This window comes from Aspergillus brasiliensis, assembly GCF_001889945.1.
Source record: "Aspergillus brasiliensis CBS 101740 unplaced genomic scaffold ASPBRscaffold_17, whole genome shotgun sequence".
NCBI lineage: Eukaryota > Fungi > Ascomycota > Eurotiomycetes > Eurotiales > Aspergillaceae > Aspergillus > Aspergillus brasiliensis.
Genome location: NW_027137458.1, coordinates 337,121 through 355,215, shown reverse-complemented (window position 1 = coordinate 355,215; position 18,095 = coordinate 337,121). Strand labels below are relative to the sequence as shown.

Sequence of the window (18,095 nt, the reverse complement as noted above, 5' to 3'; positions counted from 1 at the left end):
ATCATAGTAGTAATGAAACATAAGTAGGTATCTTAGAAGCTTTAACAAAAATCGACCCTTAACTTGACGACAACAGACATTTACTTCAAATTAAACTTCTGTCCCTGAATCGCAGGCTGATTCTTCGCCGCATTTCCCGTCAACCCCTTCCCACACATCGGGCACGCTACATAGGTCGGTCAGTTAGCATATTCTCCAACATACGAAGACATAGTAAGAAAGCAAGTAAAAATAAAAGGAATAAAATAAAAAAAAAGGGACGAACCATTCTTCTGATACGCACACCGCTGACAATACTTCCTCCCCTGCTCCGTCTTGGTCTTGCAAACCTCACAGGAGGAAGAATACGCCGCGTAAGGGTTTTTGGCTTTGGAGCTGAGGAGTTTGCTCTGACAGTTCATTAGCATCATTATCATCATCAACATCAACATGTTATATAGTAGTAGTGATAAGTAAGAAATGAAATAGGATGGATGAATATATACCTTCCCAACCCCCGTACTTCCCAACGTACTAGACTTGGTTTTGCCTGCAGCAGAACTGCTACTGCTACTACTACCACCGAGCGTTGTGGATGGTGAGCCGTAGTACATTTCTGTTTTGCGTTTCACGCCCGGAGTGGCGAGCTCGGTTTGTTTCAGTTTCTTTTGGCATTTGGCGCAGACCATTTTTCCTTCTCTTATATTCTATTCTTGGTTGTTTTCTTTTGAGTATTGTTGGGGTGGGGGTTGCTGTGAAGTCGTGTAGATTGTATAATTGATGGGGAGTATGAAGTAGTTGGTTATGGCTGGCTGGGTGGAGAGTATTGGAGGGATGATGACGCCAATTAGTTTGGTGCTAAACTGCACCCGGGTTTTGCGTGGTGGTCGGGTGTGGGGTGCCGTACTAATTGGGTTGGGGGTATATACTACTAGTAACTTGATGGCTACGGTGGTGTACTAGGTTGGGTGTTTTTGTGGCTCGGAAAGTTTACCAGTCAGAGATCTATTGCGCTGATGATTGCTTACTTGGAGAGTCATGAAGGATTTGTTGTAGTATGATGTGAGTGAATTGAGTGGTTACTACTAGTATTCATTCTTGACTGATCAACTATATAGTAGTAGTACTGTCCTATGATATTTGGTAGCAGTGTAGTATCAGATGTAGTAGTGGAGATGATCATCGTACTAATAGCTTGCTCAACCACTCCGATAGACAGCACTGTATTAATTGTCTATGGTTGCATAGTACAAGGGTCCTTGCAGAGAGTGCTGCAGTCAGGTTTGAATCGGACCACCAAGTCTGATCGCCTGGTGTTGGACTTCCAAACGCCGATTCATGCATAGTATATCACTCCGGAACATCGTGATTCCATGCTGGATTTATAATGCCGCTGCATTTGAGGTATACACTGGGAGGGTGTGCAGATGTTGCTGAATGTGCCTCTACACCTAAGGTGGTAGAATTGATCCTAGCATGTGAGACTCGCGTCTCTCCTCTAAATAGCTTCAGATGCCCTTGGATGAAAGTCAAGTAGAATGTCGAGGGTGAAGCAAAGCGGCGACAAACAGTCATGTTCACTTTTTAGTTATTCCAAATTCAAAAACCAGGCAAATCTGAATAGAGCATCAGTCTAAAGCCCATATTGAAATCCCGACCGGCTTTTAGTTTCATCGACAGGAAGAAGCACGTCAGTAATCACAACCACGTTGCAAAACAGATCGCTCTGTATAACTGGGATACACCGTACCCTTCCAGAAAAGCTCACCGAGAATGAAGAAATATACTGCAGGCAGCATAATCCATCCACACTCCGGAGCAGCCATCAAGTGCCAGATAGGGCGGAGATAGTATTCTTATCATAAGTTAGGCGCTTGTCAAGACCGACTGTCGCCCAAAGAGCGGCCAGGTGGATTTATAAAGCTAGCCTTCGGAGAGGGTATAGAAAAGGAGCTAACGCCTCGTAAAGAGAATCACGCCTTTTCGCCCAGGCGCCTCGGATCGTGACAAGTCATAGTTCGACGGGGATTTCCAAGTCACCATGCCTTAGCCCCGAATAAAGCCAATGACGGTGTGCTGACTGCGGAAATTCAAGAACACCCTGCACCTGCAGGTAAGCAGATTAGCCATTTAATTTCTGGCTGCAGTTCTTCAGGCCTCGGGAATGTTCGTACATCGGATGGTGCACTAGGCGACAGCGATGCAGCCCTTCTGATTGATGGCCAATGTCTCGAAGTTACGGGCGCGATGGTGTGCACAACCACCCGCAACCCGAAAGGGCCACATGCGTATGCCTTCTGGACGGCAGTAAGCAGGCCGAAATAGAATCACGGCTGACTGGCCATGGAAGACGGGAAAGAAGGCAAAAGCAAGTCGTTAAGATGAGCGATGGTTGCTGACCATCGTGGCGTCCGAGTGGGTGTGGCAACAAATTGCCCGTCTTAAATCCTTCTCGTTCGCACAACCCAACTTTCCCTCCACTTCGGCTTCAGCTCTTCCACGACATCTTCCCCCCTCCCATTCTGACAGCCAATCCCCGACCCGCTTGGGCTTTTAGATTTTGTGCAGATGGGAGCTGGACATTCAGCTGCCCTGAACAAGGCGACCCTCCCTTCCCACAACTCAGACTTGCGTGGTCTTCCCAGGCTGTTTGTCTCCCAAAGCTGCAGGATGACCCGCCACTCCTGAACTGGTCTGCATCGGACGGCGCGTTCCAGAGTCCAGCCTGGGAAAGCAAACCTGCAAAGACGGGAACTCTCCTCCCTGCACAGGGCCAGGGGAAAGCAAATAAAATTCAATAAGGAAAGAAACGAAAGGGCAAAGGGCAACCAGAAGAGAACGGCACAGAAAAGCAAAGAAAAGGAAGGGAAATGCAAGCACGGGTCGCCGTGCTACCCAGGTTCCTGGATACTGTCGAGCAATGATCGCCTGTCCCAGCGCCATGGTTCGTCTGGTTGGACATCGCTCTTTCTGCCCAGACCACCACCCTGGGCCCAGCATGCCGGTTCTCTGACTCTTCTACGGAGTATAAAGCGGTCCTTTGGGTGGCATCGCCACGGGCTGGTTTATTTAACTGGGATGCTGTCAGATCACCGCCAGTCGCGTTGAACTGGCTATAAGTCTTTGTTCTGGCACTGTTCGTGCGTGTCTCAGCGCACAGCCAGCTAATTGTACGTCTCCATCCTCGCCATGCCAAACCCCCCTCCGGGCATACCCTTTTACTAAAGGACTCTTTTCAAACTGACCCTGACATACTCCGTAGTCTGGCGGTTTTCAATCATTTGTGTTTTGCTTTTTTTCCAGACACTACTGGGGGCGCCCGGACCAGGCTTGGTTTGCTACTAGCTTATTGATTACCGACTCCTTTTCCCTGCCTTCACTTTTCTTTTTCTCAGGGCCCAGAACGGCAGGTTGAAGTTGAGCACGTCGTCAAGAGGTCGGGAATCCCTTGCTTCAAGGTGGAAACGGAACTGGATCTTGCCCACACCGCACGCTTCTTTTCTCTTTCATCTTCCTCCCCTCCACCTCAGCGGGCATCGCTCACTACCTTCCACGAGCAGTCCGCCAAAGTTTCTTAAGTGCAAACCTAAAGTAAGGATAGGAAGGCCCTTGAATGACTCGCCCGCTCAGTCTCATCACGGTAGCACGAAAGCTTCGCATCAACGAACCAGGGGACGCCTCTAAGTGGTCACTCCGGTGTTTCAAAGGAATCGAGAGGAGACAGGAAAATGCCCCCCAGCAGTTCGTCTTTTACGGCGCTGAATCTGCCTTCGACATTCTCGCTACCACCATGTATGGAATACTTCACCCTCACCGCCGGCCCTAACACGGATCTTTGGCGTAAGCCACCGAACCGGGATACGGCAACGGCTCCTATCGTGTTCACATCCTTGCGCAGTCCCTTTGTAGTTGCCGAGGTCACTGTCACGGCGGACTGGGAAATGGAATGGGACCAGGGTGGTTTGGTGATCTTTGCCGGAGCTGCGCCTCAATCATTCTCGTCCGACGGTTCTCCACCTCCTTCAGGGACACGACCGGGCCGCCTCGGATATCCTCAGCCGCAGCGACCCTGTAAATGGGTCAAGGCCGGGATGGAGTTTTGTTCGGGCACGATGAACGCATCGTCGGTAAGCGCAACCTCCGACGGCGCGGACTGGTGTCTCTCCCCTCTTTCTGTTCCCGATCGCGGTCCATCAGCGATGCATTCGTTGCGGATCAAACTAGAGCGAGTCGGAAATTCGCTTTGGATCTGGTACCAGGATCCATCAGCGGTGCCGTATGCCATGACCCCGGCGGCCGTGAGCAGCACGTGGAAGAAGCTGCGCGAAGTAACATGGTTCTTCTACGGGGTAGAGGACAAGTTCGTCCATGTGGGCGTCTATGCTAGTCGCCCGCATAGTCTGCCTCGCACCGGAACGATGTGGGCGATGGCCAATGGTCCGGGGGCTTCCGGAACGGCGGCAGCATCAGCAGGCGAAGGACTGGTTGTGGAATTCGAAGATCTCGAGATATTGTAATCTGGTTTGTTATGTCTTAGCCGCATTGCTTTGGTTCCGGCTACGACCATTGGACGCTTATGAGTCGATGAGCTTTCTTTCTCTTTGAACTTCTTGGGTTCAGGAGCCTGGTGCATTGCGGGAGATAGCGAGCATGGGTTTATGTTGTTGTTGGAGCGATTGCTGAGCCATGAGCATCTTGAGTTTTATCTGTCTGACACTATTTACTAAACACTTATTTATTTAATGAAGAGCCAATATTGTTTTCTCTCATACACAGGCACTATGTTCATAAGCAGATCCAGTCGATCACTTCATACATTGGTTTACATCTCTCCGAGAGCTGATCTGAGAGACAAAGGAAATTCTGCAATTTCAACACTCCTTGTCCCTAAATAAGGAACTTTCTGTATAGATACTTTGTAGTATAACATGGCCCTTTCCAAACTCCAGTGAAAGAAACACGTGCTTATCATGTGACTCAACTAGACTGTGCAAACTACCTACTACGTAGAGTCATATATACATATCTTTAGTCCTACCAGGTTTGTGGATCATCTTTCTGGATAAATGATATATGATAGCAGTTCATCGTGGGAAGTTCCAGGAGACCACACAAAAGCCATCTTATTCTATGTCAATCCCCACATGCTTCGAAATGCTTCCTTCACACATGCACGAATCCATGTAGTTGTTGAGTGGGGATTGACAACAGTCTGCGGGGTTACTCCGAGCCTTTCGGGGTTTCGTGGGAATGATTCGCGAGAGGCGATAACATAAGGCACTCTGGCAAGCATGCATCAAGCATAAGTATCTCGGAGCTGACGGACAACATGGGTTTTTTAGGTCTTATTTTCGTGCTCCTCCCCTCCCCTTCGTCTTCCTCACCCCGGCCATGACCAGCCAAATCTTGATTGAAACCCCCACCGTGGAGCAACACTCGACCGGGTTTGGCATTGGAACTGCTACTCCGCGTCTGTCATGGCGATTCCTCACCGACGACAGTAGTCCTCGCGACTGGGAACAGACGGCTTACGAAGTGCAAATTGTCCGTTCTAGAGTCCCAGAGGAAACCTACCATGTGAGCAGCAATACATCGGTGCTGGTTCCTTGGCCCAGTGGCCTGCTACAATCCCGGGAAATCGCACAGGTCCGCGTTCGGGCATACGGGTGTAGTGCCAGCGAGGAGCAGCAGGCTGTCCGTGCCACCTCGTGGTCTCCTTGGAGTATCATTGAGTGTGGATTACTCGACCGCGCTGACTGGGTCGCCCGACCTATTGCCAGTCCCGAGGAGCCACAGCCGGACGCTCCATTGCGGCCGGTGCGATTTCGTAAGGAATTTCAACTTCCTGCGTCGAGTAGCGTCGACAAGGCTCGCCTTTATATTACCAGCTTTGGGGTTTACCGTGCCTTCGTCAACGGGCATCGAGTGGGGGATCAATGTCTGGCCCCCGGGTGGACCAGTTACCACCATCGCTTGAACTATCAAGTCTTCGACGTGGCGCCCCTTCTGACTGCTGAAGGTCCCAATGTCCTCGCAGTAGAGGTTGCAGAGGGCTGGTATGCCACCCGCCTCGGCTTCCTTGGTGGGCGAAGACAGCTGTACGGAGACCGACTGGCCGTGTTGGCACAGGTTGAGATCCAACTCGGACCTAACGGAGACCAGTTCTCCATGTGTACCGATAGCACTTGGACATGTACTCCCAGTGCCATCGTCCGGAGTGAGCTTTATGACGGCGAGGCTTACGATACCCGTGAAGAGGATCCGACCTGGAACTGCTCGCACCTTGACCAGGCCTCCAGCTGGGTCGGCGTCCGAGAAATTGACTTCCAAACCGCGGCCTTGGTGGCACCGGACGCTCCCCCAGTCCGTATCACCGAGGAGATCTCCCCAGTCTCCGTTCACAAGACCCCGTCCGGTGCCACCGTCATCGACTTCGGTCAAAACCTGGTCGGTCGACTCCGCGTGCGCTCTTTGAACAAGCCCTCGGGCTCTTGCGTCTCCTTTATCCACGCCGAAGTGTTAGAGAATGGCGAGCTCGGGGTTCGACCGCTGCGATACGCCAAGTGCACCGACGAAGTCGTCCTGAATGGTACGGAGCTTGTAGATTGGTCGCCACAGTATACGTTTCACGGATTTCGATTCGTCCAGGTCAATGGATGGGACGAGAAAAGTGATGGATCGCTGCTCCTCAACATCAATGCCCTCGTAATGCACACTGATATGACCCGCAGCGGATGGTTTTCTTGCTCGCACTCTATGGTCAATCAGCTCCACACCAATGCCTTGTGGAGTATGCGCGGGAACTTCCTGTCTATCCCCACTGATTGCCCCCAGAGAGATGAACGGCTCGGCTGGACGGGGGATATTCAGATCTTCTGTCCATCGGCCAACTTCCTCTACAATACAGCTGGCATGCTGAGTGACTGGTTGCAGGATGTCGCGGCCGAGCAGCTGAGGGAGAAGGATGGCTGCGTGCCTCCATTCACGGTCCCCAATGTCATCAGTGAGGCCTTGTGGCCGCATACGCCGCAGGCCGTGTGGGACGATGTGGTGATCCTGACGCCCTGGGCGCTCTACCGGTCGTATGGGGATCGAGACATCCTCCGCCGCCAATATGAAAGTATGCTCGCCTGGATCGATCGCGGCATCCGTCGCGGCTCGGACGGACTTTGGGACCCTGAACTTTGGCAACTGGGAGACTGGTTAGACCCAGCCGCACCTCCCGTGGAACCTGGGGATGCACGCACCAGCGGAACCCTTGTCGCTGATGCGTATCTTGTGCATATCACCTCGGTAATGTCCGAAATCAGTCAGGTCCTCGGCCACAGCCAAGACGCTGCACGATTTAAGACAGACCATGAGCGACTCAAGGCGAGGTTCCAGGCCAAGTATATCACGGCCACTGGATTACTGGTCGGCGATACCCAAACGGCACTTAGCTTGGCTATCATGTACGACCTCCACTCCACCCCCGAAGCAGCCCAGGCTGCGGCATCACGTCTCGTCCACCTCGTGCGTCTCGCCAAGTTCCGCGTCGCCACGGGATTTGTAGGCACTCCCATCATTACGCATGCTCTCACCAAGAGCGGACACCCCCAGATTGCCTACCGGATGTTGCTGGAGAAGACGCGCCCATCGTGGATGTATCCCATCACCATGGGAGCGACGACCATGTGGGAGCGGTGGGATAGCATGCTCCCCGATGGATCCATCAATCCCGGCGAGATGACCAGCTTCAACCACTACGCCCTGGGCTCCATCATCAACTGGCTGCACTCCACCGTAGCCGGTGTCAGCCCTCTGTCCCCCGGCTGGAAACAAATCCGGGTGGCTCCGACTCCTGGGCCCACGATTTACTCGGCTGAGGCGATGTATGACACTCCCTATGGACGACTGGAATGCCGGTGGTCGATGGAGACCGATGCAGACATCTTCCACATGGACCTGTTGATCCCTCCCAACTCTCGTGCGCAAGTGATCTTGCCTACCCGAGAGAAGTTATCCCAGCCTACCGTTTCTCGTGAAGATGGAGAAGGCCTCTGGGTGGGTTCGGGGCGTCACCACTTTTCTGCCCCCTTCGAATGGAGAGAATACTCCAGGGACTGGCCACCAAAGCCTTTGATTCCAATTATGCGTAAAATTGAGCCGGACTATATTGCATAAATCTTTCCTAAACTCCACTGAGATATATTAGAGAATGATAATAGATATGGCATACTAACTAGCCATACAATGCGCTGAATAGGCTCCGGTACAGTATACACAGTAATAGTCAACGAGAATAGTCCAGTGATTAAACAGGGAGTGTAGTATAGTATGATGTCCTCATATAAATGCAACAAACTAAACACTTTCAGTAAATACTTAGTGGTCACGAAATATAAACCATATTAGTGTGGGATTACATTTGCAGTAAATTTCCTAATTTGTGGCATGGGCTGCAATCCAACATTCTGAAGGTCATCAATAATGAGCATGAGCATGGTACTGATCTAAAACGAAAAACCTAGTTGCCGGTATTTTGGTCATTTCTACCAACCCGACATACTAGTTATCTACTGTATACAATGTCAATCCTATCTATAAAAACAACCGAGAATCCATGTGCCGATCCCGCTGCCACACCTTACTGCTAAGGCATCAATCGCATCGCATCACATCACATCATTCGCTGCCCGAGGCTCTCGAGCTCCCCATTGATCTTCTCGCAGATAGTATCATTTGAACGAGGCAAGCGGACTCCGAGAAAACCCCAACCAATCATAAAATCTAGATTGGGAAGTAAAGTAAGTGTAAAGATAAAAAAATAGAGTTTGCAGATTAGACAACATTATTCTTTACTTGCTGTTGAACTGTTTACTACGTAACTATACTTACAGAGTAACTACTCTCTTCTTCCATACTTCGTCAGTGATGTCCCGTGAGATAATGACGATGTTTGTTTTTTCATTATGTTTGTTTTTTTGTTTTGTTTTGTGCCCAGTTCATGACTCAGTCGGGAATTGCCTGGTTCCTTGACCGAATTGGAGAGTCGAGCTCCACTGCGATTTATAACAGGAATTGGAATATGGAATTGTCTGGCTGGCTGGCTGGCTGGTCTGGTCTGGTTTAGTCCAGGCGAATGGGGGGAGGGGTCTATTGGAAAGGGGGATGGGAGGAAGAATACGAGTCTATTTGATGGAGTAGATGGATAGATGGATAGATACTTGATAGGGAGAGAGATCAATAGGGGAGGGAGGAGACGATAGGATGAATTAGGAAAAAGGAGAAGTTGGATTTTATGACTCATTGTAATGGAGTATCCATCCCATCAGTTCCCTTATTCCACCGAATAGTTGTTTAGGTAAATGATAGTATTTTCTTATTCGTGAGTTGCAATGAAGTTGAACTTGCAGGATACATACTCACCTTTTTACTGGACGGAAAGATCATACACCTGACCTGAAGAAGCTGCGGGTTTCGCTTCGCCAACTCAGCAACCCTCCGACTCGGGAAAAAGTATGATGATGCTCTTGTTATGCAGCGACTAAAGCATAACACCGGGATTGCGGAGGCAAATAAGTGCAAGATATTGAGCGAGAGTGGGCTGGGCTGGTAGATACTACTTATTGACCTACATATGCTGTGCAGCGGGATTCGATTCGATCGGATCTATCTGTGTATCTATCTATCTATCTAAGTATCTATCGATTCCCCAGGTAATTATCATGTTAGATCCGATGGAGGGAGTACTTCCGACCTCAATAATTGGTGAATTGATGGTATTATTGTTGTTGATATGATGGAATTTTCGCTGTCTTCTGATTCGGGACGCTTTTCCCGCCGGTGCCGAGTTGCCCTGCGAAAAAGTAAAAAGGTAAAAAGGTCGAAGGTCTTTTTGTCGGCGAGCTGCGGGTGGAGGTGCCGGTGGTGCCACTAATTCAGTGTCTAATCAGTTCTAGTGACTGAGAGTTCTCCACTGACTTGCCAGTCATCCGCTCCATCAGGGATTTTTTTTTTCTCTTTTCTTTTGTTTTCCTTTGGTTCCAACGTTCCACTGGAAATCATAGAGAAAGCAAGCAGAGAAAAGATGAAGAATATTTGCAGCAGAGAAAATCCTGCTCCAACGACTTCCTGCATCTATAAAACCTGCATTGTAGATACTACAGGAGATGTTCCAGGAAGATTATGTAGTACCGTAAGAGCTTGTGAAAGGTGCATGTCCAGGCTTATCTTGCATCGCAACTGAAGGTCTTTCTCTCTCTCTCAACCTCGCATGATTGGTGCCCTCAAAGCCACACCACTTCACCGCATTTTCCCTTTCCCAGGCGCTCGTTAGCTTTGAAAGGATCGGCGAATGTGATGCCAATAATTCCTCCTCTTTTTTATTTTTATTTTTTCTCTATTTTTTTTCTTTCCACTCCGGACTGCGGCGGTTGCAAATGCGAACGGCCTCTCATTGGAGCCGGACCAACGTCTGCTCTGCGCCTCGGCTTTTCCAGCAATCATTCCGGTCTGATATGGCTTGATGCTTTGCACCTCTCATCTCGTAGGTTTAACCTTGGGTCTAATGGATGTCTGCCGTTCCCCCCTCATCTGTATCCATTATCAGTGGTCATCCACACACACCTTGGAGGAGGAGGAGGGGCGAGGAAAAAAAAAAGTAGTAGTGTCTCCAGGCAATGGCATCATGGCACGCCCCCCCCAAAACTAAAAATTTTTTGAAAGCTACTCCGAAAATCAAAACAAACCCCCCCCAGGCAGAAGAGGGAGCTGGAAATCATCACTGTGACAACTGCAGCTGCCCCGCCAACTGACCGGGACTAATTAACGGCCATCCTTTACACGAACTAACTAGATAGAAGGTAGTAGGAGTAGACTGGATCCTGGATCCTGGATAGATGGTCAGCCTGGGTTCCCCATCGGTCTTCCGTGGGGACCGCAGTAGGATTTACTGGAAGACTTCCTAGGTAGTTAGCTAACTAGTAGCAGTAACTTGACGGGTGCTGGTGCTATTCTTGTCTGGTCCGTACGGCTCCTCTCCGTACTACCAGTAACTACCAAATTAACTAACTAAGGATTTTTTTTCTCCTCCTCCTCCTCCCCCTCCCTCTCTGCCTCCCTCTTCTACCCTTTTTGATTAGACTCCCCTCCCTCTTCCCAAGCTTTGTCTTTAACTTTTACACCTCTCGCATCATCCATCACTGTTTGTTTGTACTTCACAACAAAGAGTCATTCTTATCAACCCCAATTTTCCCATCTCTCCCCACCCCCTCCTCTCCTCCCAATCTCTCGTCCTCAATCTCTCCGCTGCCCCTCCAAGACATCCTCCCCCTCCCCTTACCTCCTCACTTTCTGCCTCTTGACCATCTTCCAATTCCACCTTGGGAGGGCGCTGTCTTGTCCTACCACGCCGTTTCCGTCTGATCGCCTGTATATTATTGCTTTCTAGTCCATTGATATCCTTGCGGCGGCCCGTTATCTGTTTTTGGTCTTGAATTCTACAAGACTTCAGAAAACCACCACATCAACAAAAAAGCCTCGTCGAGTCCAGCGTCTTACAGTTTTATCTTCCTCTTTTTCTCTGTTTGCGTCTGTTGCATCTTAACGACTGTTACGACCTTTTTTATGACCACAATGGCCCACCCCGCTGGTGAGACCGTCACAATCTCTGTCCGTCGTCCGATTGACGATCCCGTCTTCGTGGCTGGCACCTTCTCCGAGCCGCAATGGGAGCCCCTCGAACTCAGCTCCAAGATGGTCGATACGGAACCCGATGAGGAGGGATTGGTATCGACTGAGTATCTCTTCTACCGCGAGTTGGACCTGTCGCCGGGTCAATATCAATATAGATTCCGTGAGGGCGCTTCGGGCCCGTGGTTCCACGACGAGGCTGTCAAACATGGTACGCTTGAACCTTCTTTCACCCCCGACATTGCATCATCGCGCAACCCATCGCAAGCTAACACTCACATGCAATCACAGCCGCAGGGGAAGGAGGTCTGGTGAACAACTTTCTCACCGTCGGACCGAGCGGACCTGCCGCCGCAGAGAACGAGGATGCCGCGCCGAAAGAGAACGGCGTCAATGGGGCCGCGGAGCACGCTGCCCCCGTACAGGAAACCGTCGTCGAGGAGAAATCGTCCGAGTCGGTCCCCGAGCCGGAAGAGAAGAAGGATGCTGAAGTGACCGAGCCTGCTACCAATGGTGTCGCGGCACCCGAGGTCAACGGAACGGAATCCGCCGAGCAACCCTCCGACTCCAAGCACGACGACGTTACGCCGGAGAAGCACGATGAGGCGACGGAGACACCTGCCGAGAGTCAACCCGCATCGAAGGAAGCGGAAGAGGCTCCGGCTGCCCCCGCCTACATTGAGGAGGTGAAGCCAGAAACCGAAGTTGAGGTTAAAGCCGAGGAGCAACCGGAGACTTCGGTAGAGAGCGCCACCCTCGCGGATACCCAGAAGACAGCCGAAGAACCTGAACACAATGAGGTTTCGGAGGAGGTCACGTCGAAGCCGGCAGAGTCTGCCCCGGAGCCCGCAGCCGTGGAGGCCACTACGGAAGCGACACCCACGACTGAGCCGGCCGTGCAAGAGCCTGCAGCGGACGAATCGACTGAGGCTGAGGTTCCGGGAGAGCAGCCTGTCGTGGAGGAAGTAACCGCCGAAGTTGCTGCCAAGGACGTTGCTGCTGAGCCCGCTGCTGAAGAACCGACCCACGAGGAACCTGTCGCCGAGAAGTCGACGGAGCCCACTGTCGAAGAAGCTACTACGCAAGAGGCCGCCAAGGAGGAGTCCGCACCTAAGGAACCAGAGACCCCCGCCGCCGAGACGACTACCGAAATCACCTCCGAAGAGCCTACAAAGGAAGCGGAAGAGGTGAACACTACAGCTACCGAGACCGCCGCGGAGGCTGCTCCCGAGGAGCCCGCGAAGGAGTCGGTTACGGAAGAAGCAGCGGAAGCGCCTAGCACTGAGGTTCCGGCTACCGAGCCCGCAACGGAGGAGCCTGCACAGGATGTCGTCAAGGAGGAAGTCAAGACTGAAGAATCCCCCGAGGCAACCCCTGCCGTGGAGCCCGCCGTTGAAGAATCCTCGAAGGAAGAGACAAAGGAGGAGTCTACTACGGAGCCCTCGACTGCTGAGCCCAGCACGGAAACCGCGGACAAGGCCGCTACCGAAGAGGCCCCTGTAGAGTCTGCACCTGTCGAGGAGCAGGCCAAGGAATCCGTTACGGACAAGGACGCTGTGGAGCAAGCCGCTGAGGAAGAACCCGCCGCCCCCCAACATTCCGAAGCCCCTGTGGAAGAATCCGTCAGCGAGAACACTGTTTCTGAACCGACAGCGGAGGTGGCCACCGAGGCTGTTGCCGAGACTCCAGTTGCTGATAAGCCCGCTGAGCCGTCTGCGGAAGAAGTGCACGCTGAGTCTGCTGCGGAGAAGGTGGAGGAGCTCAAGACAGAAGAGCCTACCGAACAGAACCCAGCTGAAGATGCAGCTGAAGCTTCAACCGAGACGGAGGCAAAGCCTGCCGAACCTGTCGAGGAGACCTCTACAGAAGCCACCACCCAGGACGCCGAGCCCCCGGTGACCGAGAAGCCGACAGAGGAGCCCGTTGAACAGGCCACGGAAACCACCGAGGAAGTTGCCAAGGAGGAGCCTGTTCAGCAGGAGTCTTCTCACGAACCTGTTACCGAACAGGCTACTGATGATGCCCCGTCTGAAGAGACTACGGAGACTCCTGCTAAGGACATTCCTGCCGAGGAGGTTGTGACTGAAACCGTGGCGGAAGAGGCACCTGTCGAGACTTCGACCACAGAAGTGGCCGAGGAAGCTGCCAAGGTCGACGCAGCTGTCGAGGAACCGGTGGCTGAGGAGCCTGCCGCAGAAGAACCAGTTGTCGAGGCTTCCGTTCCAGAGACAGCCGAGGAGTCTCCCAAGGAAACCGCTGCGGAAGAACCTGCTGCTGAGACCACCGTTTCGGAGACTGTTGAAGAGACCGCCCCTCAGCCTACAGTTGAGGAGCCGGCCACGGAGGCTTCACCGAAGGAAGTTGCTGAAGAGCCTGCTCAGGAGGCTGAGGAGTCTGCCCAGCCTGCTGCGGAGGAGCCTGTTGCTGAGAAGCCTGTTGCTGAGAAGCCATTCGCTGAGGAGCCCACCACTGAGGCAACCGCTACGGAGACCATTGAGGAACCCACTCAGGAGCCTGTCGTTGAACAGTCTGTTGCAGAGACCAAGGCAGAGGAAGCTGCCGAGCAACCAGCCGTTGAAGAGCCTGTGGCTGAGGAACCAGTCGCCGAGAAGACTGTTACGGAAGAAGAGCCCGTCAAGGAAGACGTGCCTGAAGTGACGGTGGCGCACGAAGAGACTGTGAAGGAAGAAGCCCCGGCTTCCCAGGAGCCTGCTCATGAGGAAGCTGCTCCCGCAGTCTCTGAGTCGCACGAGACTGCTGAGGTTGCTGCTGAAGAGGCCAAGGAGGCGGTTGCTGAAGAACTTGAGCAGACCACTGAAGCTCCGGCTGCTGAAGAGCCGGTGAAGGAGGAAGTCGTCGCAGAGACCAAGCCTGAGGAAGCTACCAAGGAGCCCGCCGCCGAGGAGTCTGCTGTCCAGGAATCTCAGCCGACTGAGGAGGCTAATGAGGACCCTGCTGCGGACGAGTCCACGGACGAATCCTCCAACTTGGCAGAGTCTACTGTCGCTACGACAGCCGGAGATGAGATTGTTTTTGACAACCAGTCGACCAAGGACACTGAGCCAGTCACCGAAGAGCCTGTCGAGGAGTCTGTTAAGGAGCCTGCTGTCGAGGAACCTGCTGTCGAGGAACCTGCTGTCGAGGAACCTGCTGTCGAGGAACCTGCTGTCGAGGAGCCTGCTAAGGAGCCTGTTGTTGAGGAGCCTGTTGTCACGGCTGTTGCCGAAGAACCTGCTGTCAAGGAAGTTGCTGAGGAGCCTGCTGTCGAAGAGTCTGCTGTCGAGGAGGCCGCTAAGGAGACTGTTGTTGAGGAGCCTGCTGCCACTGAGCCTGTAGCCGAAGAGCCTGCTAAGGAGGCTGTTGAGGAACCTGCTGCCACTGAGCCTGTCGCCGAAGAGGCCGCTGTCGAGGCTGCCGTCGAGGAACCTGCTGCCAAGGAGGTCAACACCGAGGAGCCTGCTGTTACGGAGGCTGTTGAGGAACCTGCTGCCACTGAGCCTGTTGTCGAAGAACCCGCTGTCAAGGAAGTTGTCGAGGAGCCTGCGACTCAAGAGCCGGCTGAGAAGGAGGCTGCCGTCGAGGAACCTGTTACTAAGGAGGTCAATGTCGAGGAGCCTACTGTTACGGAGGCTGTTGAGGAACCTGCTGTCGAGGCTCCTGTTACTCAGGAGCCGGCTGAGAAGGAGACTGCTGAAGCGCCGGTTGAGGAAGTTGCTCAAGAAGATGCGGCAGCCGAGTTGGTCCCCGAGCACTCTGAGAAGGAAATCGCTGCTGAGGCTACTGTTGCTGCAGTTGCTGCAGTCGCGGCGGCCGAAGTTGTCGATAAGGTTGCTGAGCCAGCTGTTCAGGAGCCCGCTGCTACCGAACCCGTTGTTGAGGCCGCTACCGCCGAAGTTGCTGAGGCTCCGGTCGAGAAGGAGGTTGCTGCCGCTGAGCCTGCCCCTGAGACGCACGAAGAAACGGCCAAGGCCGAAGAGCCACAGGAGCAGAAGGCTGCGGAGGAAGCTGTTGCACAGGTTGAGGAGCAGGTTACCGAGCCGGTGCATGCGCCCAAGGATGAGCCGGCTGCTGTTGAAACTGTCGTCGAGCCCGCTGCTACCGAGGAAGCCCCGAAGGCCGAAGTTGCTGAAGCTGTTGCCGTCGAGAAGGAGGAACCTGTGCAGGTTGAACCTGTCAGTGAGCCGGCACCGGCTGAGCCTGAGCAGACTAAGGAAGTGCAACCCGTGCCTACCGAGGTTGAGGCTCCTGTCGAGGCCCCTGTCGAGGCCAACACCGCTGTGCCCGCACACGAAGAGCCTGTTCCTGAGACGGCCAAGGAGGCTGCTCCCGAGGAGCCGAGTGCCAAGGACAGTATCCTGACTCCTGAGGTTCTTGGCGCAGGTGTTGCTGCGGTTGCTGCCGGTGCCGCCATCACCGCCGGAGTGTATGCGGCCTCGCACAAGGAACAAGAAGTTGTTCCTGAGCACGTCGAGCCCAAGCAAGTTCCTAGCCAGCCCGAGAGCGCAGAAAAGGCAATCGTCGCTGAAAACAAGCCTACCGAGCGTAAGCATTTTCCATATCCTGCAGCGAATCAGCTGGGATTTACCGAGTATGAAGCTGACCCTGCCACAGCGGTTACCGAGACGCCTTCTACCGAGCAGGCTTCTGCTTCTCATCAACAGCCTCATGTCGAAGACGATACCGAGGACCAGACCAAGAAGGCCACTGAGCCCCAGCCCGCCGCCGCCGAGCCCGCCGCGCCGTCCGAGACTGCTGCCGACAAGGCAGTTGCCACCAAGGGTGATGAGGATGCTCAAGCCCAGAGTCAAAACCGGTCAGTCACAGCTGTTTCTCTGAACCGTAAACATGACAGCTGGTTTAAGACCATCCTCCGGGCTGTGTTCACCAATTTCTTTGGGGCTATTTTCTCGCCGTTCCGTCGCCGTGGAAGGAACAACCAGTAGAGTCGTGTCGGGTGTTTAGACCGTCGAGACGTTTATTGTTCATGCTTGTGGTTGCCAAAGCTAATATGGTTCAGGAATCTGTTCTTGATGAGCGTTTTTGCTGCTCCATTGCTAGCATTTGTTTGGCATGCATATACCCGATGAATTGTTCGAAGTTGCCGAGTTTGCGCGCCCACCAGTTATCCATCGATTCCCCTGTATTTGGTATTCTGCTGTCGAGCTGCTTTTTTTGCTCTCCTCTCAAATTGTCTGAATTATTGATTCCGCATTTTTAATTGTTCCTTCCTTTTGTCAGATTGGTAGTAGTTCTGTTGCAGTATGTCTGCCAGTATGTAATGATGTGCATGATGATATGATATGAATGATATGACTTTAGATTGTTTGAATCTGCCTACACCTACAACTTAAGCAATAAGCACGTAGCCTTGAGTCCTGAATCTTGATAAGAAGGTTGATTGTTGCTGTTCTGTGCACTATATCTAAAACCTCCTCCGTTGTAGAAACATCGATCACCAAGGATATTTGACATATCCCACCGTACCTAGATATCTGTAGAAACATAATAACTATCATAGTATGGAGGAAAACCCGGTTATTCTCTAAAACTCCGCCACATCATCCAAAGCAATCCAACTCACTTATAATGAATCACCAAGAATCAAGCATGCAATGTAGTCTTCTCTCCGAACCTAGATGTACATCATCTAAATACTAGAAGATATCCATCATAATAACGTTTCAGCAATCAAATACAAACCCAACCTAGAACATGAGCTACCATACAAACAAGAGATATTCCTAACTTCACCTGATTCCCAGTACCTTTCATTTCTCACACCCCAACATCCCACCCACAGTCCCACAGAGTATACAGCGCAAGTAGAAACAACCAATTCACAACAATTCACCACCCTATCTCAAACCTGCCCCAACCTCCTCTCCCAAGCGCACCTTCGATATCAAGCAGACAGTTACCCATATCCAGGTCCAGTACCTCATTCACTGCGCTCCCTCCCTTCCTCCCTACTTATCTACTATGTTTGTTCAGCTAGACATAGACTCATCTAGCCAAAAATCCCACACACAATACATACATAGTAAATCGTAACACTGGCAGCACCAAGCACCCACTTAATATGCAAACATAGCAATGATCACAAACATATAGCTTGTAGATTGATGTGTTATGTTGTTGTTGTTTATCTGCTCACTTCGTCTACTTCGTTCGTCTCATCCTGTATCATCTCGTCTCATCTCGTCTTTCGTGTTGTCGTTCTGTCGCGTCTGCGTTTTCATTTCGATAACCAAGATACGCATCGAGATTCAGATACACTTGTTCACTACTACGCTTAGTCGTTTATGCGGTTGCTGTGCTTGCATCGTGCCATTTGCATTTTCTACTACTCTACTCTACGCTACTTTATCTAGGAACGGTTACGCGAGAACGAGCAAACAAGAACGAACGGATACTGGATTCTTTTCTCGTTCAGAGAGTTCAGA

The 18,095-nt window shown here is 52.1% G+C and overlaps 4 protein-coding genes across 4 annotated transcripts; 3 read left to right on the top strand and 1 right to left on the bottom strand.

The window, feature by feature from the left end:
- Positions 1-80: 80 nt before the first annotated feature.
- Positions 81-668, bottom strand: ASPBRDRAFT_200339 (cysteine-rich PDZ-binding protein; the record flags this gene model as incomplete). The annotated part of the gene is made up of 3 exons (XM_067621421.1): positions 81-166; positions 266-389; positions 486-668. 3 exons carry the CDS (start codon positions 666-668, stop codon positions 81-83), a joined length of 393 nt encoding a protein of 130 aa, XP_067474420.1.
- A 3,039-nt stretch (positions 669-3,707) lies between these two features.
- Positions 3,708-4,496, top strand: ASPBRDRAFT_200338 (uncharacterized protein; the record flags this gene model as incomplete). The annotated part of the gene is made up of 1 exon (XM_067621420.1): positions 3,708-4,496. The coding sequence occupies one exon, from the start codon at positions 3,708-3,710 to the stop codon at positions 4,494-4,496; it is 789 nt and encodes a 262-aa protein (XP_067474419.1).
- A 531-nt stretch (positions 4,497-5,027) lies between these two features.
- On the top strand, positions 5,028-8,218 carry ASPBRDRAFT_48203 (alpha-L-rhamnosidase). The gene has a single exon (XM_067626040.1). It carries the CDS (start codon positions 5,371-5,373, stop codon positions 8,140-8,142), a length of 2,772 nt encoding a protein of 923 aa, XP_067474418.1. The 5' UTR covers positions 5,028-5,370; the 3' UTR covers positions 8,143-8,218.
- A 3,377-nt stretch (positions 8,219-11,595) lies between these two features.
- ASPBRDRAFT_34476 (PT repeat family protein) lies at positions 11,596-16,595 on the top strand (the record flags this gene model as incomplete). Its single annotated transcript, XM_067623242.1, has 2 exons — positions 11,596-11,863; positions 11,944-16,595. The coding sequence occupies 2 exons, from the start codon at positions 11,596-11,598 to the stop codon at positions 16,593-16,595; spliced, it is 4,920 nt and encodes a 1,639-aa protein (XP_067474417.1).
- Positions 16,596-18,095: the final 1,500 nt, after the last annotated feature.

Excerpts from the sequence above, each read along its gene's own strand:
- ASPBRDRAFT_48203 (XM_067626040.1), top strand. The coding sequence starts at position 5,371 with ATGACCAGCCAAATCTTGATTGAAACCCCCACCGTGGAGCAACACTCG.